This window comes from Symphodus melops, assembly GCF_947650265.1.
Source record: "Symphodus melops genome assembly, chromosome: 19".
Taxonomy (NCBI): domain Eukaryota; kingdom Metazoa; phylum Chordata; class Actinopteri; order Labriformes; family Labridae; genus Symphodus; species Symphodus melops.
In genome coordinates, this window is record NC_136709.1 from 10243154 (window position 1) to 10269887 (window position 26734).

The 26734-nt window shown below is 42.7% G+C and overlaps 1 protein-coding gene across 1 annotated transcript; it reads right to left on the bottom strand.

Annotated features, from left to right (window-relative positions):
* Positions 1-436: 436 nt before the first annotated feature.
* Positions 437-25959, bottom strand: eif2ak4 (eukaryotic translation initiation factor 2 alpha kinase 4). Its single transcript, XM_079370656.1, has 39 exons — positions 25549-25959; positions 25335-25450; positions 23803-23905; positions 23550-23723; positions 22894-22974; positions 22652-22803; positions 22464-22564; positions 22193-22350; positions 21558-22096; positions 20685-20800; positions 19775-19929; positions 19257-19693; positions 19092-19164; positions 18910-18996; positions 18159-18281; positions 17878-17982; positions 17628-17691; positions 17454-17533; positions 17241-17342; positions 17103-17153; positions 16772-17008; positions 16176-16251; positions 15717-15838; positions 15397-15446; positions 14159-14327; positions 13396-13512; positions 13183-13248; positions 12892-13062; positions 12668-12802; positions 12335-12442; positions 11811-11939; positions 9109-9195; positions 8219-8331; positions 8069-8127; positions 7555-7658; positions 6767-6835; positions 4578-4622; positions 3602-3717; positions 437-853 (listed from the first exon to the last, which is right to left on the bottom strand). Exons 1-39 carry the CDS (start codon positions 25675-25677, stop codon positions 796-798), a joined length of 4977 nt encoding a protein of 1658 aa, XP_079226782.1. The 5' UTR covers positions 25678-25959; the 3' UTR covers positions 437-795.
* Positions 25960-26734: the final 775 nt, after the last annotated feature.

The window sequence follows — 26734 nt, forward strand, 5'->3', positions numbered from 1 at the left end:
TCCTCTGATATTTAAGTACGAGGGAAGAGCAAGTACACCCCTCATCATTCCAGCGGGGCTAATAAAACACAGAAGCACACAAAGACACGCAGGCCGGATCTGGAAACCTGGATAATCCCTTGCTTCATTCTGGGCAGTTGTTTTGACTTGTTCGTCGAAGCTTGCTCATAAACTTCAAGGTGAGGAAGCTTCTCCGGAAGGATCAATAAAGCAAACATTGGAGTGAGTTTCCCAGGCCTTGAAAACATCAAATACAGCAGCACAAGGCCTTATATCTGAACTGAGCAATATCTGGATTAAGAAGTATGACTATCAAAAAGAATAATCATTTTATGAGGCAGAAGTCAATATTCAGAGAGCAAATATACAGTTCTACTTTGTTATTCTCATGCAGTTAATAAAAAAAAGACCATATCACAGCTCCATTTGGGAAAAATGTAATTTATTTCTACCGTTCATATTTTTGTTGGGCAGAAATATAAAATAGCTGAATTTATGACACATAATCTTTAATAAAAAGCCCTTTTTGGCATTTAAATTCTTAACTCGTTTTAAGGCAATTAAGTCCTGTGAATATTTTCTCCTGTTTGAGAACGACGCAACACTGGAAAGTTTTGGGAAAGTTTCAGAGTTGAGTTCCGGCTCTTCTTCTTCATACTGAAAAGGTCTGATTCTGTCAATGTTCAAGTACATTATTGTGGTCCAAGGATGAAAATAAGTCTTGAGGAGTCTCCTGAGTTTAAAAGTAAAGCGGCACGTCTCCCAGGAGGTTGGAACCCCCCCCCCCTTTGGTTTTCAGAGAAGGATTTTGTAATAGTCGTCCTTGTAGCTGTACAAGACCACCACAGCCATCCTGCAAGGGGACAACATCTGTCACTTTTCAAAGTCAACTATTTCAAAGAACACCATTTCAAAAGAACAATAAAAAAAGACAAAAGGAAAAATCTGCATGGAAACTTTAAAAAGCAGAACAATGAAAACTCAGCTGGGAGAGTTTCCATATCTGAGATTTCTTTGGTGAAGAGGCCAGTACTGCTTTAAAGCTTCAATGTTGTGGTCCAGAAAGATCCACAACTCAGCCTGAACGCAAAAACAAACTCAAATTATTCAACTGTATATTATTACCAAAAACATGTAAATACTGATATCTGTGATAATTAAATGACCATTTAAGGATACATGAAATTATAATAGATGTAAATGATATTGATAACCTCTAGAATTTAGCCATGTCAGCATTGTAGCTGTAAAGAGTAAAGAAGGTCAGCCAGACTAAAATAATTGTATAACTGTAGCCTCTACTTTTCAAAAGTAAAGCTTGTGTGAGAGTGCATCGAGTACTGTATTTTATTGGCCAGCAGGGGGGCTGTACTAGTTTCTAATAGATGAAGAAACAACCCTACTAATAAATAGAATTTAAGTCCTGGGGAACATTTGCCCAATACAGTTGAGGTGTTAAATCCTAATTTCAGGTCTTAATCAATAAAACAGAATGTTTTTATATTATATTGCGTATTCTCCCATTTAGAGTTAAACTGAGCTACCTAACCTTGAAGTCACTAGTGAAGCAAACCGTCAACACTAATAGAGAAGAATTAACAATGTAATCCACATATGGTCACAATGAATACCGGTACATGAATGGTAAAATCCATTAACCAATGGTTGACTTCACAGTGGCTTCATTTAATGTTAGGGTTAGATCTTGCCACTACACCTACATTTTGTTGAAGCTTAACCACTTTTTTAATCACTAATTTTTTATTATTTTTATTTTTTGGTTATTCATGTTTTAAGAAATGTGTGCTATCATGAGGGGACAATAACTGTCACATAATCCCTGAGCTGTTTTATCTAACACCATAACCAGGTCAAAGTTTCAACTGGATTAACCTAGTACCTGCTAAACACCAACATGTTAGCATTGTACCATGTTAGCATGTTGAAGTGAGCATTTAGCTTAAAGCGTCATAGCAGCACAATAGAGCAGCCAGCATGTCTACTAGCTTAAACTGCTCAGAGATAGAAGTTATATGAAGGTTTTTTTCTGACACATGCCTAAAGTAGTTCATGCTAAAAGAAAAAGCTCAAAGACAGCAGAGCCCTCGGTGTGTTTAAGTTTACAGTCCTCCAGCAGCCAGGTGACTTCATGAGCTCTTTAACCCACTCATCTGGCTTCCGTTGCCTGTCCTCCACATTAAACAACTAAACATACACAATAAAACACACACTGAATATGTCCATTGTTGCCTCAGTGATGCTCATTTATCAACAGAGACTCCCCCCACCCCTCTAAATGGCAAATAAAACACACATCAGAAACAGGAAATTAAAACCAACTGCTCATTGAGGCAGACGAGAAGCCAGAGAGAGAAGCTTTGATTTCTTTTCGTGACCATCTCATGCTCATTCTGTTGAATCCCTCACAGGGTGTTTCTCTACGGGCTTCCACAAGCGTCACAACGCTGGAAGCTAAAATACAGAGGAATTAGCCTGAGCTTTGAACATTCTTATGGAAAACTTAGAAATATTAACTGCTCCTTTCACAACCACAACCACATCCCCCCCAACACACACACACACACACACACATACATACACACAAACATGCAAACCCTTTGCTTCAATCGCAGTTTCAATCAACCTGGGTGTTAAGAGACAGAGATCGGCGGACCAAACAAGGCTAATCCTCCTCCAGATTTCACCTCAGGAAATGGGATCAGCTGAGGATTTGGTGCTCTGTAAGGCCATAGTTATCTATCTAACAGCTCCCTTTGAACCGACTGTCACCGTTACTGGGCTGTGTGGGCTCGGTCGGCGCCTTGGTGTGGCAGCTGCCCTTGAAAGGAAGTCCATCTTTTTAGCCATTTTAAAATCACATTTAATGTCTTCCACTGTTTGCATTAGTTTTCATCACAAAAGAAAATGTGGATACCGAATGGCCTGGCTTTTATGTTACTTTTGTTTTTTCTCCATACGCATTTATTCTTTTTGATCCTTGCTTTTACATTTCTTTAATTTTGGAAACTCATCTCTGATTATCCTGTTAATGCTTAAAATGTTTTATTCCTGAATTCATGCCTTTGATTTGTCAGTCAAAGCACTTTTTTATCTCTTTTTAAAGGTGCTGTAACGTAAAAGTTATTATTATTATTTCAGTTTTGTATGCCATGGGTTGGAGTCAGACCTCGTCCCTTTGCTGCATGTCATCCCCTACTCTCTTCTCCCAATATTTCCTGGCTCTCTTTAGCTGTCCTATCCAACAGAAAAAGGCACAAAAGATTTTAAACAGGGGGGAAAAAAAAGACGAAAATTCAGTCGTTTATAAAAACGTGCACGTTAACAGAGAGATCTTGGGGGTCCTGCAGTGATTTCTACAGCTGTTTGTTTGGAAAGTGTCACCACAGTATCAGCTCCTCCTGTTTCTTTTCTTTTGGGAAAGAAAAACTGAAATAAAAAACATTTTGACACTGGAGACACGGCTATACATGGGAGAATAGGGATTTCAAAACAACATTTCCCATGAAATGTAGTGAAGTCAGAGAGTAATACAGCGGCATAGTAAAGGATGACGTGTAAACATACAAAGGCACAAACACACCTTTTTGCAATTTTGTACTGGTGGATCTCATCGCAGATGGACTTCAGGTAGCGCTGCTTGGGGAGGCGAGACAGCAGGGTCTTCACGCTGCTGTTAAACTGCTCTTCACTGTCAAACTGGAAAGGAAAACAAAGCGCAAAGGTTAGAGGAAGGAGGGACACATTGTTGCATGCAGGATAGAAAAGTAGATCATACTCTCAAAAAACATCAGACTGTCTCACACAACACCTCCCTCATGTTATGTTATTGTCCTCGTGTTTAATAACAGAATTTAGAATAGTACAGAAAACAGTACTTCGGAGGTATAAATGTATTCTTTAACTGCAGCGTTGTGGTTTATTTTTGCATGTCAATTGTGGCAGAGCAGAAGGTACACATTGTTTATCTACGACTTCGACTTCTCCAGCTCCTTGTGTGACTCTGGGAAATATGCCATTTTTCAAACAGGCCTTCGCTGCATGCCAGGCTGTTCTTTAACACACATTTTCTTTGTTTTCACTGACACATGTGCTATGAGGGGCCGACTATATAGGTGGCCCATTCAGTACTGGAAAGGAGGCCTTTGCTTATATAACTGTGGTGTTAAGGTCCTTTTTTGCAGCCTTATGTTACTTAGCGTAATATAATTAAGATGTTTTTTTTAAACTTCTGCTCTTAGGAAGCGGGGGTTTAAATGTGTGCAGCTTTGCTCAGGAGTCGGGAATGTGAGTATTAACACCTTATAAGTGCGTTTTGTTAACTATGCAATGTGTCTGTTCCATAAGCGAGCCTTGTTAAAAGAGTGGAAGTTAGACTCAGGCGAGGGTGTTCCCTCACTGCACTCCTCATCAGACTGTAAGGATGCAGACGGGATCCCCTCTTCCTGTCTAGGAACTTGACCTCCAGTGCCTGTTCTTTCCACTTCCTCCTCCCTCCCGGTCTTTTTTTAGAGGTGACCTTTAATTCACTTTAAATATGAAGCCGGTATTAAACCAACCTCGAGAGAAAGGAAGTTGACCAGCGTTTCCTTCTGCAGGTCCACCTGTGGGACACAAAAGAAGTAGTTTATACAAAAAAAAAAAAAAAAAAAAAAAAACAATGGTCCCAAAATCACAAACACATGAGAGACACACAACACAACAGAATAGAGAAATTCCTCCAAATAAAGCACAAATTACAGCTGATGCCCGACAGGATTTAAAATTCTTGGAACTCACGATAATACCCGCTTGTGGTACCAGGTAAAGCCTTCAATTATCATGCCCCTCTCCTTTGGAATCCCCAACCAGTTTGGATCTGGGGAAGCATATACTTGGGGATGGCTAAGGCTTTGACAAGGCCCTACTTACGCTGCCATTCTTCTGCCTTCGATTATATATCTACCCTAGAAGATTTTTGAGCTTGTCTGTCTTATAGAGTCCGGTGGATCATCGCTGCAGACTCCCTGCTGCCAGAGACTACCGTAAATTCCGTACTATTGAGCGCACCTGGATATAAGCCGCACCGGCTAAAAATAAGTAAATAAATGTATTTGTACATATATAAGCCGCACTTGATTATAAGCCGCAGGTTTCCGCGCTATAACAAGAGCTATTTACACAGACGTAGGCTACTGGTAACATCCGCAAATACTGTAGCGTCCGTACGGACGTTAAAGGACGACGAGAGCGTTCAAATAATAACTTTTAATAACCCGATCACTGTCGGCCGTGACCACGCCGTTTACAGCAGAGAGCAACACATAACTTGCCGTAACAATCCAACTCTCTCCCCCAGCGTTCTCTCATACAGCCACTCAACACGTTCTCGCTGGTGCATTCACTGACTCTCCACATAATCGGAATTATGAACACATTATCAACTACTGACTTTACAACATGAACCGTTACAATACGAAGCCTAGCCGACGGTGTCTGTAACACGGCTGATGAAAAAGATGACCGTAATATATTTCACAAGAAAAAGTCCATCTATTCACTGCCTCAGAATGACTTCATTACTCACTTCCTCAGTCTCTGTTGTCGCTGTCAGTGTCATCTTAACGTGCAGCAGCTTTATTAGCTTCTTTGACAGCCAGGTCGATCGCCTTTAACTTGAAAGCTGCATCATATGTATTTCTCCGTGTGTTTTCCATGATGAGGGTGCGTGCATGAAGCGCAAAATGACTGATATTAAGATCCGACGTGACGAAGTCAAATGTTTTTGCGGCAGAAGCTCATTGTCCCCCATAAAAAATCCATGCATTAGCCGCACCGGAGTAGAAGCCGCAGTGCTCGAAGTGTGAGAAAAAAGTAGCGGTTTATAGTCCGGAATTTACGGTACTCCGTCAACTACAACTTTACGTCTGTGTCAATTTACATGCAATGTGAAGCTACGAGCTAACATTAGCCTGCTCAAACAACAATGCAAAGCACAGGCAATTGCAGCTCGAGCCGAGGACAATTTTGTTGGCTGGATGTGTGTCGCCGTACGAGAGCGGAGGGTTCAGTGTGGCGGAGGTGTCTCTAAACAGCAGTTCGTTTTGGTGTAATGCTGATGCTCAAGGGCGACATCTACTGGATCAAAAAGTTGCACGTTCTTCCTTTAATGTTACTTATTCTGTCTTGGTGTGATTTGACTGTGATGTCAGGGTTTCTGATTTCTGTAACGCAAGACACATTTTCATGCAAATGGTCAATAAAGTTTGATCTGTTTCGTCTTTATTTGTTCCGCATTTATCTGTGTTCATGTACTGACTGTTGCTCTGCTGATACAATCCAGACCACAACAACAATGTCAAATCTATTTAGAATATGCAGCGACTTGGTAAATAAGGCAAGCAGGGTAGATTTACTTTTAGAAACATGTGGCCATAAATCTACAACACCACCACAAATAAACTCAATACGGCAGCCATTTACGTCCCATGTAATGACACGCTCGCTGCCTCCTGTTTAGTGTTCATTGTTCTGTAGCGACGAGAATTGATTCACAGCCACGTTAACCTCCAGCGGGGGATTTGAGCAAAACACAAGTGGCTATAAAAGGCTTGCTCTGTGAACTGTTTGCTGTTTCAGCTATCACAAGGCCTTTCCTCACTCTTGATATTTTACACATGAATTCAAAAGATAAGGTGGGAGATCTGAAAAAAAGAGAGAGAGAGAAGGGGAGCTGGGAATGGGAGGGATAAACAAACAAATGACTTACTGCCAGGACCTCGATGTCATTGCTCTTGTTCTGCAAATTGCTAGCAAGATACTGTAATCTGGTTTGGATCTGAAAAAGAAAGATGAAGAGAAACAAATCAAGAAAGAAAAGAAAGCAATGGAAAAGGGTGGAGGAAAAACAAGTTATTCCCATGACAAAAAATGAACAAGTTGACATGGAATCATTCATTGAGTAGATATCCATTAATAGATCAATAGACATCAACTGTTTCGAGAAAAGACGTGTTTCTGTTGTCAACGCGAGTCATGGATTCATCTGCAAAATCATCCATTCGAACCTGTTGGTAATATTTTACAAACACTGTTTACTCAGCATCACAGTCCTTGTGTGGTCTCCAAGGACTAAACACTTCATCTCTTTGTATCCAAAATGAAAAACAGCGTACTCTGCAAATAACACCTGTACTGTTTAACCAGTAAAAATTCATAAAACTAAATCACAATGTTTACTGCTCTGCCAAATGATGTAGTTCATGGTGTTTCTGTGCACATGTGGAGCTGAAAAGAAATGTTTTAATGAGCCGGTCCAGATGCAAACTTCAGTCTCAATGGAAAACATTTGTAACTCATTTCCATAATTGCAACAGAATATCTGGCAGAAACCAATCACTCGTCTCACTATTACAAAAGAGCCAATCTGAAGAGGCTGTCCTGTACGCTTAATGCTTGTTTTTTTTATTTTTCAGGTTCTATCTGTATGTTTATGTGTGACTGAGAGAGTTCGTATGGGTGTGTGTGTGTGTGTGTGTGTGTGTGTGTGTCACACACCTGAGTCTCATAGCGTCGTCTAGCACTGGCGGAAACTTTTTCCGGGCTGATCACGTTTACATTCATGTTCATGGCGCTGCTGCTCCCGTGCTGTTCTGAGGAACCTTGAAGCAGAAACAAACACGTTTAATTGCACTCAATGAATTCAATTAACAGCCTTTACAATCAAATGATAAAATCTACACTTTTCAATGAGGCGACTGTGAACCGTCATTAACTTCAATATAAACTGTCTGGTGGCTCTGAGTGTGCATGCCAGAAATGGTGTGAAATGTAACACTTCCACTTGTGTAGCACTGCGTCACTCTGGGTAATAACTGAGTTAAATACCAGAAGTGAAAAGGTAACACTGGAGTCAGTCATACACTGCTGATACAACATAGATACCAATCACCTGTCTCATGCTTTTTTATTGCATGTAGAACCATGGAGCATTCAAAAGACGACTGCTACACTGAGACTTTAAGGTTCTAGATATGAAGCAGAGAGGCAGACCGGACTGAGCACACGGTACCTGTGGTGTTGAGCAGCGATCCTTTGGGGTTCTGAAGAGACATGCCTTCAGACATTTCTCTGAAAGAGGCAAAAGAGCAGCATTATATAAGAACAAGCCTCTGACATCATCCACACAGGCAAGCAGAACATTGAGCCCAAATGACTTTACCTGATGTTTCTGTCCTCAAAGAATTTGGTCCGACATTTCTGAACGATTTGGTCCACCAAGTCCGACTCGGGAATCCTTTTTTCAGACTGTCTGTCCTTCTCAAAGGATTTCACCTGGAGACAGATGACGGCTTCAACATGTGCAGCTCTATGCAACCTTTCCCTGATTCATTTGTTACCACTAAGAGCATCAAGATCAGCAATGCTAATCAAAGAAAACAATGTTTTCTGATGTAAAAGAATGTTTAAAGAAGTATTATTGGTATTATTGGTTTGCAATATGCGTTGGATTTGTTAAGACAGTGAATAGACAGAACATCAGGAGAGAGGAGGCCACAGGTCTGACTTGAACCCAGGCTGCCTGCTTGCAGTAATAATACAGCATCTGTACATGGGGCGGGACCTAATCGCTAGGCTATCTGGCGCCGCTAATTTGTAGCATTTCTCAGTGTGAGTGTATTTCAAGAGTCTCAGATATTCAGGAGTTTTGAGACCAATGCCTCATCATTCACTTGTGAATGCTTAAAAAAAAAAAAAATCAATTTGACGCTTTATTTATTTTAAAAAAAATCACTAAATAAAAGAAAATGTAACCTTTTAAAAATATTTGACAGAATATGTTCGAGTTTGCCTCAATGCTGACCTCCCCCTGCTTAGGTTTGACGCTCTGCAGCTGCACACGTGCTGTAGAGACAGTGCTGAAAATCAGAGCGCTCGAAATCAAACAAACTACGTGATGAAAACTGTGAGAAAAAACAGCCCAAGCATTGTTTTTGGATTTGTATGTTCTTGAATGATTCATCTTCCTTTTTAAGCACATTGGAAAACAAATACTATTATAGCGATACATATTTGCAATTGACAAAAATTGGAAATAAAATCTCTCTTTACCTTCATGTAGTTTCCTTCCTTGTCAGAGACCAGGACCATGCAGCTGATGCCACCAAGCCTGCACTGTTCCAACAGTGTCTCCTGAGACTGAACACACAGACATACATACACAATCTGTGGGATTGAAGGGTGCATACAAATTGCATTTTCTATATCTGAAAATATAAAGAATAGAAAGCTGATATTTTAAACATTTGATTTCTGGTTGTGCTGGCATGGATTCTGCAGTGTCCTAATCTGTGAACTGAAATTGCCGCATAAACACACACTAAAGACGTACGTGCGTGTACACACGCACACGCACACACGCACACGCACACACACACACACACACACACACACACACACACACACACACACACACACACACACACACACACACACACACACACACTTCCCTCCCACTGGCTCCACCAATCCAGCCTCAGATCAATCACTTGTTCCCCCTCATTACACCTTGCCACGACATTCATTTACACCTTCAAAATCGGCAGTCTGAATAGAGCTCGTGGTGCCAACCAGAGGGCTCACATGGGTTCAGTTTAAAAAGGGAAGTGTTGAATGAAGTTGTGGAAATTGCAGCGCTGAAAGACTGCAGCCATCACAAATGTTTTTTGAGCGTTTTCTTCCATGAAACTCTAAAAGAATCATGAGTCAAAGTTTTTTTTTTTGTTCACTTATAGCTGAGGCTGATGTGGTTGCTGGAAGGGAAAGGGCATGGTTGAGATACCGCTTGGCTGAAGCACAAAGGTTGGAGAACTTTACAATGTGAGGTCATTCTTTAACCTCAAACATTCCTCTACAGCAACAGTTGGGTTTTTTTGGTTTGGTTTTTTTAAAAACAAAAAGAGCGTGCAAACTGCACAGACCAAAAACTCACAAACAATGTGCCTTCAGGTGACGCATCCCACCCTGACAGCATGTATGTGTGCATATGTTTGTGTTTGTTTCGGTTAAGCCAAGTTTATTCAAATAAAATCCAATCAGGTACTTCTCAGGCTGCTCGGCTAGACGAGCTAAACTCGCTCGCTAATGCTACAGAAAAACAAAAAACCTTTCATACGCAAGTGTGAGTGCGTGTCTTTGCTCCATCCTTACACAAGCACCGAGACTTCCTCTTTTCTTGCAACTCTCTCAATGACAGAACAAATCAAGTCAAAGGTAAGCCGCTCCCTTGAGGCTGAAGGGCGATGACGGAATGAGGCGAAGAAAGGTTTGCCATATTTGGCTTAAAAAAGCTAAGGCAGTGGGAGTGTCTCCTTACAGCTCTGGATTCTGCATGTTAAGAAGCCGGTGTTGTGAAAGGTGTTAAAAAAAGAAAGGCAAGGGGGTCGGGTGAGAAGGTTCGGACGAGGTGTTCTCAGAATCTCGCCACCGGTCACAGGCGTCACCTGCATACATAAACAACAACCACACACATGAATGCCGCCGACAATTTGGAAGTAGCGCAGCTTTTTTAAGCCAAACCCAACCTTCACTAATTGCTTCTAAGAACTCCGGGGGGAAATGAAGGTGGCCAATCGCTTATGTGCTGTGCCAGTAGTACAAAAGACAATGAAGACCATTAAAGCAAACACTTAAACACTGCGCTGGGTTATTATCAAGAGCTAAAGGGGAAAAGCAGAAGGAGTACTTAAATGTGGGCACTTAAATGTGCCGGGGAGGGCGTTGACACCAACACACAAACACACAAGGGCTGAGATCAGTTCGTCACATAAACATGAAGAATGTGACAGAGGCATGGCATCAGGAGTTTTGGACAGGGAGATAATGACTTCACATGAAAGGGGACTTGACATCAGCGTGAATCAGTGTTCCAAATCACAGTTCAAGTTTCCATAACCGAATCTTATCAAAACACTTTACTGGAAGCTCATTCAGCAGATGACAGAGTCAATTAGTGCATGAAATGACTCCATGGCATGTTCTCCTAAAATGGCCCGTAAGGCTGTTTCAAAAGAAACCACAGAGTGCAGCGCATTCTCTGGGATGTTTACTATTTCTGATGCAGCCTCGATAAGTCTGGTGTTGACAGATTAAGAGTTTTTTTGTTGTTTTTTTTCTACAACAACGGAAGTTTAGTGTTGCCCTCTGTAGGTGGTGCGACGTAACTACAGGACATGAACGACAGAGGGGAGAGTTCAGGAAATCGCCTCTTCAGGAATGTAAAAGGTCAGTCAGAAAACAAACTAAAGGGCTTTTTTATTTTACATAATTATGAATGTATGACTACAAACTCATCTTTTTGCATTGCACTGCCCGACACGTGAGATTGCTTCCTTTCGCAGGTCTGGACGCCACAGCGAGGGAGTGACCGACTGAGAAATTCACTGTGTTTCCTTCTGCTCAGATAAATTTAGGCCTGGGCCTTAATGCATGCGTCTTCACTAAGATTAGAGTTTTTACATTAATCTGCCAGTGAATGATGTGAAATGAAATGTGAGCAGCGTTCTAGCTTTTATGGAATATGTTCTTTTAATACGCTCATAGTCTGAGATTTAGTTCAAACATTTAGGCGTTTGTTTTTTTTCCCCAAAGACAGATCAAACTGAAATGCTAAACATAAATGCAACCAACTTTAAAGACCGAACCACTGTAAGTGTGCAGTGTAATGTTTGAACGGTTGTCACGACTCTTATTACAGTCAATCGCTTCTTTGCAGATCAGTAAAGCTACAAAAAAAAACTTTTTGAAGGCCTCACCTGCGAGACATCGTAGTTAATGTCTGCAGGGACGCCGGCGCTCCACAACTTCTGGACCACGTTGATGGCTCTGGACATCGAAGAATGCCCCACGGGCACCACAAGCGCATCAAAGGAGCTCACTGATGGCTACAAAAAAAAAAAAAGAAAAAAAAAAAAAAAAGAATAAGTGGTTTTGAAAATCTGTCAAAAAACAAAACATAGAGGCTTGGTAAGAAATTAGTTCTTTATTACTCTTCTCTGTGCTCACATTGCATGCTGATTTCTTGACACATCATTTCATATTCTCAATATGAAATACAGAAAATGATACCCCTGCAAAAATAACCCAGCAGCGTCAAGCACAGCACTCATAATAGTTATTAACATGTTTCTAAAAGTGGCTGTGTGGCAGCGACTCCTGCACAAGGCATCATTAAATATGCAGCTCTGTCTACTGCTCCTTCATCACAATAATTAAAAATGTCAGAACCCTGTGTGCGTGTGTGTGTGTGTGCGTGTGTGTGTGTGTGTGTGTGTCTCACTGGCTCCTCCATGTTGGCGATAGCAGCGCAGACTTTGTCCAGGGCCACGCTGGCTCCCACCGCAGAGGGCACGGGCACCGTGGAAGCTGGCCCTCGAAACTCCAGGATCTAACAGCACAGAGAAGGAAACGCATAAAGACAGCAGGTGGAGAGAATCAGTGACGCTGCATTGTGTCGAGATAATGAAATGCAGATTGAGGCGCTGCAGTATGTGTCAGATGGAGAGAAAAAAAAAAACGTGGTTCATATGCATGCATATGTGGAATGAAAGCTTTTTGGCCACATTTCTAAAAGCTGCTTTTTGTCAGGGAAACGAGCATCGGTAAAACTCACCAGATGATCATAGCGTCCTCCAGCGGCCACTATATCTGGTACGGTTCGCTTTCGTTTTCTGATGAAAGCCACAAATTGGAAGATGACCCCGGAGTGATGCTGCACCTTGTAAACTAAGCCTAAGTTGACCACCACCTGGAGGCGAAAACAAATAAAAAATAAAAAATAAAAAGGGGGGGGGGGAGGTTCTATTTTTAGGATCCATTGAACAGAAGGCAAATCACCTGAAGTTTCACTCCCAGTCTCCGCAGCAGCACGATGAGCTCCTCCAGGTCCTTGAGGCCCTGCTTTGCCAGCTGGGTGACGGCGGTCTTCTGTTTGGTGAGTGATGTAAGCAGTGGCGCCAAGCCCTGCAGGTCCCCCTTCTGTTCTATGTACTTGTACAGTGTCTGCAACTGGACACAAACAGGGGGGAGGAGAGATTTCTGTGTTTACACGCGAGATTCGCACCAAATCTTTTTTTTTTTTTTTTTTTTTTTTTACAGAGAGGTCCGTGCTCCCAGTTGAACACTTACGCTGCTGGTCGACAGTGAAAAGTTGCAGAACTTTGCCTCCACCTCACGTTTGGTCAGCTTTTCACTCTGAAGCAGAAGGAAGAGAAAGTCATATAAAAGGTTACCCCGGCTATATTTGGGAAGAATTTTCTGCTTTAAATGTTTATGCCAGGATATTAGAAAAAGACACGCAATGTGGATAACATCTGTGGTGCACGTGTGACCTTCACTGACCATGGCGTCACACAGTATGTTGGAGGCCTGGCTCAGTTTATCCTCTGGGACTCCGCTGTGGAGCAGGATGGCCTTCAACAAGCTGGTGTGGTTCAGGTAAATGTTATAGTTCCTTTCCTGGGGCCACAAAAAAAAAAAAAAAAGAGAGAGAGAGAGAGAGAAACAGACGATCAAGCCTTTAACCCCTTTTAACAGAAATTATAGAGAAAAACAAAAGCACAACTGTACAATGAGCCTCTTAGTGAAAAATGACAGAAGTGTTCAACTGCCCTCTCATTCTGTCTGACTCACATTTTCTTAAAAGCTTTCACACACACAAAAAAAAAACCTTGGAGAGGACCAGGAACATTATCTTTAAAAAGGATGAATCCCAGGTTAGACCCCGGAGTTCAAAGAGTTCATGCAGGAAAGCAGCGACTGGAGACTGCACTAGGATAATGTGGACAGGAAATGTACTGTACTGGGAGGCATGGAAGGAAGTGGACCCAAGCTGCACAAAACAGATTTATTATATAAATAATGAATCCAGTGTAAATCTGTCAGGCTTACACGTAGTTTGGTATGTTAGGAATGTAAGAGGAAAAAAAATAATAATAAAAAGGGGAAAAAACAAAAAACAGGACAGGTTGGGATGATGGCATCCGCAGGAAAAAGAACAATGATGCGTCAACAAACGACTCCGAAGGAATGTGGATCAAACCGAGGAGTCAAAAATGTCAGCTCACGCCGTCTATAGAAAATACAGGCAGTTCATGAGTGTAACCTGGAGTGCCGGGAATTCCTGGACTATTTCCGAGATGGTGTAAATGGTCTCGGCGTCAGGTAGGAGGCTGTTAGTGACGGGTGTGATGATGTCAAAGGCGCACTCCAGAAGCTCCCGTGGGTGTGCTCGATCGAGCTTCCTGGGCCGGAATACACGCTCAATGCTATACCTTGAAGAAGATCAAGAGAAAAAACAGAAACGGTTGGACAACGGGTGGTTATTCTCAACATGCGTGGCCTGTTTTCAGTCAACTCCTAAAAACCATGTCTGTTAATTATGGAGCTGAAGCTGTTGGGCTTCGAGATGACTTGAAAAAAATGTAATCTGAAATATTCAGATAATATCACAAAACCAAAAACCTTCCTGAATGTTACTATAAAATGAGTGAGGATGTGAAGATGAATCGTTTCATCGTGATAAATCAATTCAAAGGGGTCAAGGTTCCCATCAGTACTCTGGACAATGAATCGCAGTAATATGGTGAGCGTCAGCAGCTGTGGAGCAAGAGCAATTTTTCAGAATTGCACCACCATCTTTAAAATTGGAGGAAGAATGTTGGCTTCCTCAAGACACAAAATAAAAGAGGAGAAAAGATAACAGACAAAAACTGTGTGCAAATATTACAAGAAGAAGACGGGGAACGACACAAACAGCACAACCGACATGATGCAGCGTTTAACCGACACCCCAAAGAGAGGCTCCTATCACCTCCCCATTGTTGAGAGAAAACATTAAAAGGCCAAAATACACAGACAAGCGGGTCGACCGTTAATTAAGGAATCTTTTTTAGTCGTCCTTTGTCTACAGTCTCATTTTGTTAAATAAATCCTGAGAGAATCGTATTATGAGTTTAGTGAAAATAAAATGAGTTTATATTGAAGTACTTCTGCACACTGTTTTACCACTACAACATCAGTGTGATAAGAGCTGAAAGGAGATAGGCCAAGATGGCGCCGCGGATGGTGGCCATGGTACTGCGCTCTCTCGTAGTTGCATTGTTTCTTATTTAGTCTCGTACATATGAATGTCTAATTACTTGTTTATATTTTTAAGTTAATTTTTAATATTTAATGTTTACATTTAAGAACACAGTCCGAGTTACCGAAGTTAAATTCCTGGCATACCTGACCAATAAAAGTAATTCTGAGCTTTAAGCTAACAAATGGCCATCATTGTTTCTGGGATGTAAAAGATTTCTGTGCTTAAAATAATCTGTTGAATCAGTCAGTGAACTTTACCTCTTCAGTTGTGTTATGTTGTTGCGAGCGATGAATCTTGCAAACGCCATCTAAAGTCAAAAGACAGTTGGGTTAGAGTAGGTATTGGTATAATGACAGTGAGAGCATATCAGGCTGTAATCAATCACACAGTGGAAACAACCATTTAGACCCCAGGAAACTGAGGTAGCAGGATCTGAAGGCGGCTGCTGATTGCACCTTCACACGATGTGACGATGTGTGTGTGTGTTTGCATGCGCTGATGCAAATAGTTGTGTAATTAGAGTTGGTGTGCGAGTGTGTGTGTGTGTGTGTTATGTGTGCACGTGTGCCAGGCTCACTCGAAGGTCATAGGGCAAAGTAACCAGCATTCCGCTGTGGTCCATGAAGCACGCCGGATCGCTGCTGTCATACAGCTTTCTGTTCCTGGGGAGGAGCAGCGGTGTCTGGAGACGCACCGCACCTGAAAACAAACGCCACGCATTACTGCTACATCTGCATGAGATAACATAAGCCTCGCCGTTAAAAGAGACGTGTGTGAGCAGAAACACAGCGAGCATCAACAAATAAGAGCAGCTGGACATCATCAGCACAGTGCACAAAAATAGCCCCACCACCTGCACAGAATCTGCACTGCCCAACAGTGTGCTCATTGTTTAGCTGCCACTCACTGGAGCAGATGTTGGGGTCCCCAAAAAAAAAAAAACAAGCCTACTGCAGGTCAGGAGTCCGAGCAGCTTGAAGAGGAGGGTCAACGAAGGCTCACGCTGACACGCCGCACACAAGCATATTGTACTCACCGTGCTTCTTGAAGATCCTGGTGATTGTTTCATGAACATACTGCTGCAATTTGGCACCGTTGAAGCTGAAGCTGCCCTGCAGGGTGAGCAAACAAACAGCCTCTGTTAGGGATCAGGAGACAAGAGATTAAGCACTTACAGGCCTCCTGCCGGACCCTTACACAGACCAGATGAGAGGAGCTGCACAGAGGGGTCAGTGTGCAGGCATTCATACGTCTGCACTGACATCTGAAGGCAGAGTGGGGAACAACTTTTTGACCATAACTTCATGCTTATAGTGCATTCACCCATCACCCAAAAGACTTTTAAATCACTGTACTGAATGTCTATTGATATATTTTAGTTTGTATGTATAAAATATGGCTATTAAAGGCAGGGTTGGTCATTTTCTCCAGATACACTTTTTCGAAAATTAGCAACCCTGCCTTTAATGTTTCACTTTGGCAAAAAAAAGTAAGATCTGAACCAGATCATCCTCAATGCATCTTAACGCTTTAATTTACAACATATGTTGACACCCGTCCTATTTAGAATTCAGTTAAAAAAAACAAAAAACAAACAAACACTGGTACAATCATGACAATCAGTACGCATACCTTGTGTAGGTCAATGTCGTAGGTGTAGTCCATGACAGGAGAGGGGTGCTGTGCAAACAACTGCCCCACCATGGTGCGGTACGCTTTGCCATTGATATTGGCCATTGTGTGCTGCAGCACCTCGTGCAGCTCCGACTCCTCCAGCTGAGGTGGAGGCAGCAGTTCACTCTTCAACAGCTCTTGGGCGGTGGGCCGCAGTGCGGGGTCGTGGTTCAACAGCCACTGGATCACTTTTCTCTGACGGATACAAAGAAAGAACGCAGAGATTTGCATATCGTTGAAAAAGTGAGGAAAACAAATTTAAAAAAATCCTCTGCAGCGGTGTACTGACCTGCGTTCCTTGCTCATACGCGGCATAGTCCTCAGGGAAGATGGTCGGCTCCTGCAACGAGGAAAAGAGACATCATAGTACCACAGATGATTACAGTGCTCAACACGGCTCAGGTGACACTGCTGAACTTGAACGCACCACACGAAGCTGGCTCAGGACAGAGATACGCTCTGCTCCTGTGGTCATGGGGTGGTAGGACATCTCAAACAGGATGATTCCCAGGCTGAACAGGTCGACTTTCTGAGGAGTGAAAGAAGAAAGGATGAACGCCGCACACTGTAAAACCCTTAAATACTGTGTCATGATGCTGTACAGCAGCCTGATAATAACACTCATTATTCAAACTCTTACTTGGTTGTAGGAAGCTTTAGTATTTCCTTGAACCTCCGGGCTTACATAGAGTGCAGTGCCAACCATGCCTGTCATGTTACCTTTAGAATGATGATGCAAAAGCAACACAAAGCGTGAGGAAGGAAAGCATATCAGACAACACACAGACGATGTGAATGTTGTCCAGCTCTCTACCTGCAGGGTCTGATTTGGGCATCGCTGCTGGGCCGCTTTCCTCCACCTCCAATCTACCTGCAGCCTGACAGACAGAAACAGTTTATTAACGACATTCATGCGTGGATTTTACATTTCATGTAGTGGGAAAGGACTAATGTTTCAAGCAATAAGACACAGATGCAGTGTTCCAGAGTTTTAAATGAAGACCTCTGGAGTGCAGACAGTCAGCAGGTTGAAGCTGTTAACTGCACATTAGGACAATGCGTACCACATTAGCAGGGTGGTCTGTTGCCAGGCCAAAGTCTCCGATCTTCACATGGTCCTGTGAGTCAAGGAAAATGTTGACAGGCTTCAGGTCCCTGTGGATCATTCCCTGGAGGAGAAAAATACTGATGAAGGTGTCTGCTTGTTTACAAAGGAATTAAACCATTACTGCTTAAAAATACAAGAAACCAATGTTAATGATGATGGTCTCGTTGGATTTGTGTCATTATGGGACAGTTCTGAGGGGAAGTAGGGTTGAAATTGAAACAATTGAAACACACATACCTGCTCATGGATGTAAGCAATGCCGTCCAGGATTTCCCTGAAAAGTCTCCACAACCGATTTTGATCCTGGTGCAGACCTTGATCTATGGTGTCTCTTAAAGTGCTTTTTTCACAGTATTCCATCTGTCAGGAAGAGAACGCAGGCATTAGAGCAGGGGCGCCCAATACGTCGATCGCAAAGGAAGTGTGGGGAGATCGCACATGAATTGAGATGTTAACATGTATGGTAGCGAGTCTGACGTCTGTCATTTTCTTAGACATGGATCACAGCGCATCAACGGCGCTAAGTGGTGCCTGAAGTGGCAATGTTTATGTGACACCTCCAGGGAGAGGTGCCATGTTATACAGCCATGTTACATTTACAATAAAAACATTGTATTTCAAATTTCAAAATGCTGAACTTCAGTAAGAGAACTGTGGAGAGGTTGGTTTCTGTGGTTTCAGTCTGTGCTTAAACTGCAATAAATCTCTTTCGCTGCTAGCCTTGGTCTTTAATAATAATCACTTTTCAAAGAGTTACAAGGAAGAGGCAGTTGGTTAAATTTGTGATAAAATATTGAATTGACGCACAATATGCATGACATTTTGCTCTCTTTTTTGCCAATTCGTGTAGTTAACGTTGTCGCGTTCGATTATTTGACTTGGTCATTTTATAAGTTTCTCCCATGCCGAAAAAGTGTGAACACCCCTGCATTAGAGGTAAGGCGGTGCCCTCTAGTGGTTCAAAGTGACCATTACAGGAAGGTCCTACTTGTATGTACAGGTGATGGGCGATGAGCAGAGATCGATCCGAGTCCGTGGTCTCTGTTTCAGTCGTCTGCCTTTTGCTCGGCTCAACCTGTGGACACAACACACCATGTTTATTACACGGACAAAAAAAACCAAAAAACAACAGCAGCAGGTGGATAAAATGTGAGGAATAAATAAGCAAACCTGTGACAACTCATCCATGCTTTCATCGCCATTGTCAAAGATGATGTCACTTCCTGAATCGCTGTCTGACGGCCTAGAAGCGACATGAAAAGATGAGTTTGAGGAGGAGAAATTCTTACTGGACAAACAGCCACATATTTTTTTTTTTTTTTTTTTAAAACGTACAAAAATGAGGCCCCGAACACATCTTCTTCGTCATCATCATCATCCTCTTCATCGCTTGACTGGTGTCTGCTACATTTGGCGCTGGAGGACCTTTCTATGGAGGTGGACCATTCGACCGAGCTGGACAGGGCAGGAGGCGGGGCCACGTCCTCCACGTTATCAGGCAGGCCGAGCTCGTTGATGCGCCGCGGGCCCTTTTCATTGGGAGGAGATTTTTTGGCGGGGCTCCACTGCTCAGAGCTGCCAGTGGTGCTCCAGTCTCCTCCAGACTGCGTCTCGTGCCGCTCGATCCACGCATTGTAGTAGCGGACGATGTTCTCATGATTGAGGCGGGAGAGCAGCGTCACCTCGCCTTTGATCCGTCTGAACTGTTTGCTGCTCGGGTTGACTTGGATGCGTTTCACAGCATAGTAGCAGCCGTCGAGTTTATTCTGGACCTGGGGAAGAAAACAAATGAAAAAAGATTAGTAAGAAATAATTGCTCCTGCTTTCCCTGCTCGCCTCGGGTAAAATCCTACCTTAATCACAGCACCGAAAGCTCCTTTTCCAAGATGCTGGAGCTCCTCAAACTCATCGAAGTAACGAGAAAACTGCCTCTGCACCCCGGCGATGAAGGGGGCGTTGAGGATGTGATTCTGTGGGATGACTGAAGACGCAAAGTCCACAGCCAGATCTGTAAGCAGACAGAAAGCATGGTGAGATATTTGACTGTCCAGATGGTTTCGAAATCAGAAATCCAAAACACTAACTATCGAATGAGGGCTGGAAAAAAAGTCATTGCCATAAACTGTTAAGTAATGATGATTCACCTTCTTAAAAGTACATTTTCATATCCGGGTGATTTTTTATTTCCCCCCCCCCCCCCCCCCCCCATGTATGATTTCGATTCCTCCCCCATTGTCATCCATCTGTCAGACTGCGTCACTGTAACGGTTGACTTGCTGCCTTAAATGTTTGGATACTTTGGGTTTATTCAATAATGTGTTGTATTTGACTTTAAAAAGATGTTACTAATATATTTCCCCCTCATTAGCATATTAGTTTTGTCTGTTTTTTGTCGATCCGTTTTTGAAGCCGTGTCTCTCGACTCGTCAACGTGGGTAACGTGAGGTCCCTGGGGAGTAAGATGGATAAGATAACGGCGTTAGCTAGGAGTCAGCGAGAGTATCGGGGAGTACAGCCTGATGTGCTTCACTGAGACGGGGCTGCATCAGGATGTTTTTCCGACAACAACGTCTACATGAACGGCTTCCAGACTCTCCGGGCCGACCGGGATGCCGCCGAGAGCGGTAAAAAGAAAAGTCGCCGTCCTCGTCAACAACCGATGGTGTCATCCCTGCCACGTGACGACGAGCGACGCCAACAACCGAACTTCCCCCGGAGATGAATAATTCTGATTCGCACGTAACACACGGATGTGTCGGTCACCTTCTGGGCTGCTCTCCTGGTACTGCGGCAGGTTTTTAGGTGACGGGGGCTTGAGGAAGGAGTGTTCCAATAGCTGCTGTGTTGTCCAGCGTTCAGCGTCAACCAGACACACACACCTGAACAAAGACACACGCAAGAGAGAGGGCAGTTTAACAGTGCAGTAAAGTCATGGGACGAGGTGGAAAAAGGTAAAGCTGTGGTGAAACTAATGATAATCGTCTGTGGGAAGAAATTTCAGCAGACAGTTGAGCTTTCTGAAACTCATTAAGCACTGTGCTTCGTGTACGCTCCCCATGTACAGAGGCTGTAGTCCTCCAAGCAGGCGGTCCAGGTTCTAATCTAACCCTCGACACCAACCCTGCATGTCGTTCTTCTTCCTTATTTATGCTATATACGCAGAATTCTAATGTTAATGTTAACTGCACAGGTTTAATCTGTAATTATGTTTACTCTTAGTCACACAGGAGGGCTTCTAAATCTTGTTTGGGGATTATTGTATACAGAGGGGAGGGGGGACAATGGGTGTGTATTGTAACTAATGTCTTGTGTCCTGCTTGTCTTGTATACTGCTACTGGATGCATTGAATTTCCCTCGGGATCAATAAAATATCTATCTATCTATCTATCTATCTATCTATCTATCTATCTATCTATCTATCTATCTATCTATCTATCTATCTATCTATCTATCTATCTTCACCTCTGTCTCTCTTATTTAAAACTCTATCCACTGTCTTCTCTCTACAATAAAGCCCAAAAATGAAAATCTGAATCAGACACATTCAGCACTGATAACATCATGTTCATAATAAAAAATCAAAAAAAAATCGGATGTTTCGAATGGAAGCAGGTAAGGTGTACGTCCAAACATACTTGTGGAGGAAATCCTGGAAGTCTGCAGGCAGGTTGGTGGGCACCGTCACTGGATACTCCTTCACCTCCTTACCCTGACTCAGAGCCAGCAGCATCAGCCCCAAGTTCCACACGTCTCCTTTCTTTCCCGTTTTGGTGGGCATCGCTGTCCCGTCTGAGAATCGCACATGCGCTTGCTCAAAAATGTCTTCTTTGCAGATATCGGCGAACCTCTTTGACAAACTGTAATCCGTCAACCGAATGTTTCCCTGGGAGTCTAGCAGCACGCTGGAGGCGCCCAACTGCTTGTGAACGACAGAGTTAGAGTGAAGGTAGTCGAGGGCGGCCAGAAGCTGGGCCGTGTACTGGACCAGTTTATCCAGAGGGACCGGACTCTGAGCGATCACACTTTGGTTCAAGTTGCATCCGGCCACGTGCTCCACCAACATGTTTACCACCAGGCAGTCGTCCTTCTCCGTGGAGCTCAGAGCCATGTAGTGCACCAAGTTTGGGTGATCGAGGCGCAGGAGCGAGTTGAACTCATTTTCGGCTGCATGAATCTGAACAGAAAAACACGTGCAGGTGGACGATAAAAACAGACAAATGAATGATTTGTTAGATTGATATTTAGAATTACTGCTTCCTTCACTACTTGCCTGCTTTTTGCAGTTCTCAATCCTGCCTTTCTCCTGGCTGGTGAAGAACTTGCCAATCTTCCTGTTCCAGCGCAGAGACCACTCGTAGATCACAGCAAAGTCTCCGGAGTTCACCTCGAAGCCGTTATAAACACTTCGGCGGAGCCTCTCGCTTTCACCTGCCACATTCGAGGGACGCAGACACTCACGTTCAAACAGATAACTACAGGCCGGCGGATCAGCCGACTCTCACGCTGGACTGGAGGCAGCATTTTCACTGATTTGCTCTCACCTAGAAGTTTCCCCCTGTGCACAACAAGATCTCCAAAAGTGCTGCTGTTGAAGGGAAGAAGCTCCTGTGAGCGCTGGTTCTCTTCATTGACCGTGTCACGTCTTTAAAAAAATAAAAAAAACTGCTCTAAGAGTCTTTCAATGGGTCTTTAGCAGAAGAAGCATTTTACTGGTAGGTTGGCTGTATACCTGTGGCGTGAGTTGGAGGTAGTCCGACGTCGGTTACCGATTGTTTTTTTGGCTTCAGTCAATTCAGAAGGAACTCCACTTGGGCTGGATGGGCTCCTTCCTAACAGGGGAGAGTTAGCAGAGGCTGGCTGCTCCATACACTCAAGCCGCTCCTGTCAATGTAAAGCAACAGAGAAGGTCAATGACGGACATGAACCGTGCTTTTTCTTTAGAGATCAGAAGGATTTGTGCACGAGACACACCTGTTTGGCTATCTCCTTTCTTCGCTTTTCCTCTCGCTTCTCCTCCTCTCTTCTTTGGATTTCAGCCATGATCTCTTTTTCCTATAAATTCATTGAAAATATATATTTTAATTTTATATTCTTTATTAATCCGTGAGGGGAAAATTCTGTTTCGCAGTCTCTAATTGTAGAGACATGTTACTTACACACACACACACACACACACACACACACACACACACACACACACACACACACACACACACACACACACACACACACACACACACACACACACACACACACACACACACACACACACACACACACACACACACACACACACACACACACACACACACACACACACACACGACATTAATGGAGAGATGTCAGAGTGTGGCAGCTGACCCCACTGGGAGCGCCCCCCCTGAGCTGGTGGGGGTTTGGTGCCTTGCTCAATGGCACCTCAGCAGTGCTCGATAAGTGGTCTGGCACCCCTCCAGTGACCAGACCAACTTCCATATTTTGGTCCACATCGGGACTTGAACCGGCCCAAGTCCCCACGGACTGAGCTGTTGTTTAATTATTTAGTTATTAAATGTTTTGGTTCTCAACATCAAGTTCAGCAACTCTCATAATAAAACAAATCCAGCATAGTTGTCTCATTTCCTTACCATCTCCTCCTCCTGCCTGCGCCTCTGGTCCATCCTCTGCTGCTCCTCCTGGTCTCGTTTCTCCTGCTGCCTCCGCTGGTTCTTCAGCATCTCCTCATGGAAGGAGCTCGACGGAGGCTTGTTGTGTTCACTCAGGAAGCCCTGGATGTGGTCGGCCAGCTCATAAATCACCACCTAGAGAAACAGGTAAGAATGTTGAATCTGGCTGTTTGTGTGTGTGTGTGTGTGTGTGTGTGTGTGTGTGTGTTCTCACCTCTCCACATCGCACCGCTGCAAGTTTGGTGAGTTCAGTCTGTAGTTTCTGGAGGGCTTCGTTTGACAAGCCTTTGGCATTTTTCAGCTCCAGCTCTGGAGGCCTGTTGACACCCAAAGATCAAAGTTAGCACTCTCTCTAACTAACAGCTGCGCCTAGCTTACAATCAGGAGCACATGACTGTTGTCCTGCAATGTTAAAAGCCACAGTTTGGTGTGAGTCTGCGAATAAGAAGCATTTTTGAAAAACTCCAGTCATGTGGTTACAAATAGTTTTCAGACGACAAACAGGCTTCAGTACAAATTAAATATTAATTATTAATTAATTATTGATGGAGATGTGAATGGGCCTTTTGTCTTATTCTACTTTTGTGTATAGAAAATTAAAGTTTTTTTAATTGAATTGAATTGAAGAATTGTGTCTTTTCTTAATATTATGCCTTTAGGTTAGACATAGGGTCAACAAATATAATAAACTATCACAAATAAAAGCTTCAAAGCAGTAACATTAGATTAATTATAGTTCCTACAAAGATATGAGGGCTTGAGAAAGATGACTTGGTATGGATTTCTATGTTTGTGATGGCACATTTTAGATTTCAATCTGACCAAAGAAAAAGTATTGATTTTGACCAGATAGTGATTCACAGTTTTGATTATCTTTGCTCGAGATACATTTATATTATGATTGAGGTGATTATTAAATATTACATTTGGTATCATAGATGTAATGTTCTTTTTAATTGACTTTACTGAATGTTGGCCTTGCTGGGTTTTAAATATTTTGAAGAATTGGATTTCTTTATACATCTTTCCTCTTAAATTAAAAAATACAATTTCTCTTTACTTGCATCACAAAAAATTAAAAAAGGGTTTAAAAAGGGTTAAATTAAAAGACTAAAAGGCCAGTGTACATCATCAAGTTTAATTTCTTAAAAAAAAGAAAAAAAAGAAAAGAAAAGGCACCTAGAAAGAAAAACTACTTCAAATTGTGGAAATAAACTAGGGAAGAAAATGGTTCATGTCCCCGCAGGTTTACTCTGAACTTGGAAAATCTGCTTTTAACTCTTCTGCTTCATAAAATGTGGAATAGTTTAACAACACTCTTTCAAGATTGACACTCTTGACTCATCTTGGACAAATGATGACAATGATCTCCAACCACTTTCCTACAGTGTGTTTGTTTGTTTACTGACAATCCTCCTGACCTGTCTTTGTTGTTTTGTGCCCTTTTTGTTTGTTTGTTTTTTTTACAAAATGAACACAATGATTTTCGAGGCTTACATAAAGGTTTGACATGAAATGAAATGTTTGCATAAAAATAAAATCTCATTCAAAACAGTGCAGTGACACAGTGCCACTACAAGATAAACGTTTTTTTCTTTTTGCAGACTTTTTTTTTGCAGAATTTTGACAGCAGGGTTGGGTATGTCCACATAAAACCCAAATAATGGATATCATCTCCTGAATTAGCAGAATAACAATGGCAGTAGTAATGGAGCTGAGATAGCAATGGTGTGGGTCAGTACTTACACATCTGGATATGTGGGTGGACATTTGACCTGCAGGTCTACAGTCACGTAGCATTCCTCCCCGGTGTTCAGCCCACTGGGTCGCAAGCAGAGATACACCTCTGGAGGCCTTTTAACCTGCGAAGGTAAAAATGATGATGATCATGATGGTCACTTTGAATGGTTGCAGGCAACGACAGTAACAAGCTCTCCAGCTCACAGTCCTGCTAACATACCTTCCACGGATCACTGTTTCGCAGATCCTGGAAATCATCTCCGAAGATAGACGCGAGGGCTTCTAGTTCGTTTTCCTGCTGGACAGTCTGGTCATCTGTCCCATATGTTAAAGTGTGCCGATCGCTCATTCTTCTACATGGCAGCACTTCTTCGCTGCTGTCGCGCACACAGCCGTCAGACAGAAGCAGGAAGCGGATCCGCAAGGCACGCCGCTCCGGCACCAACTTCTCGTCCTCTCTCACTTTGTAAAACACTCAACTTTCTGACACACCAATCCCTTACCGTCGCGTTTAGACTGTAATACTGAACTTACAAGCGAGCCGACCATAACAACGCTGCAACTGGCGCATGGCTGTTGCATGTGTGTCGCAGATGAAACGTCATCAAGTTGCTGTTTCAGAAAATGACCTGTAGAGGGCAGATATGGTCATTTACTGATCCTGGGACTATCAGAGATAAACCAGAGAACACGCTACTCTGGTGCAAGTCTTCTGTTTAATAATGCACCGATAATAAAAAATAAGTTTTCACCAGAGGAAGTTATGCTTTGAATATTTTTGAAATGGGCATGTTCTCCTATTTTGTATAAAAGGCTTTTATTCTATTATTTCATGATTATGTCCGATGCATACATGTGCAAAAGTGCAACTTGTAGGTTATTAAACCAAACTTTTTACATGTGCATATACATAAAAAATTTAATAGCTGTTGATTTTCAAGGTGAGAGTTTTAAATAGAGATAAATACTGAAATACAACTTTATAACTCTAAAAATAAGAAAATAAATGTGACAGATTGTTTTAAACTTTGCAGCTCCAAAGCTCAAGTTCCCCTTTAAAGCAGCAATATGTAAGATATTCACTGAATTCAAAGATAAAATTACCCCACTGTATCATCAGAAATTAAGGAAATATATACATTGCTGTGCTGACTTCTCTGTCAGCAATGTAATATGTCCTTCTAAGTTTTGATTCCAGTCCAGAATGGTCTGGATTTGTTTTGATCATCATCGGCTATAAGGTACCCCCACACGGCCTCAGCATTACTTCAAATAAGCCCCATGAGCAGAGACATGTAAAAACTCGGACAAATATTGGACAGACCATTGAAAAATGGAGAGGTTAGAACACAGAAAGGTTAAAGACGGAGCCAGAGCTGGATAAACACTGAAGCTTCCTTGTTAGT

Bases quoted from the DNA above. Each gene is read 5' to 3' on its own strand.
- eif2ak4 (XM_079370656.1), bottom strand. From the start codon at position 25,677: ATGAGCGATCGGCACACTTTAACATATGGGACAGATGACCAGACTGTC. The intron at 17,009-17,102 runs GTCAGTACACCG...TGTATCCGTCAG, and splicing joins CGTATGAGCAAGGAACGCAG to AGAAAAGTGATCCAGTGGCT. The intron at 8,332-9,108 runs GTAAAGAGAGAT...ATCTGTCTCCAG, and splicing joins AGGAAGGAAACTACATGAAG to GTGAAATCCTTTGAGAAGGA.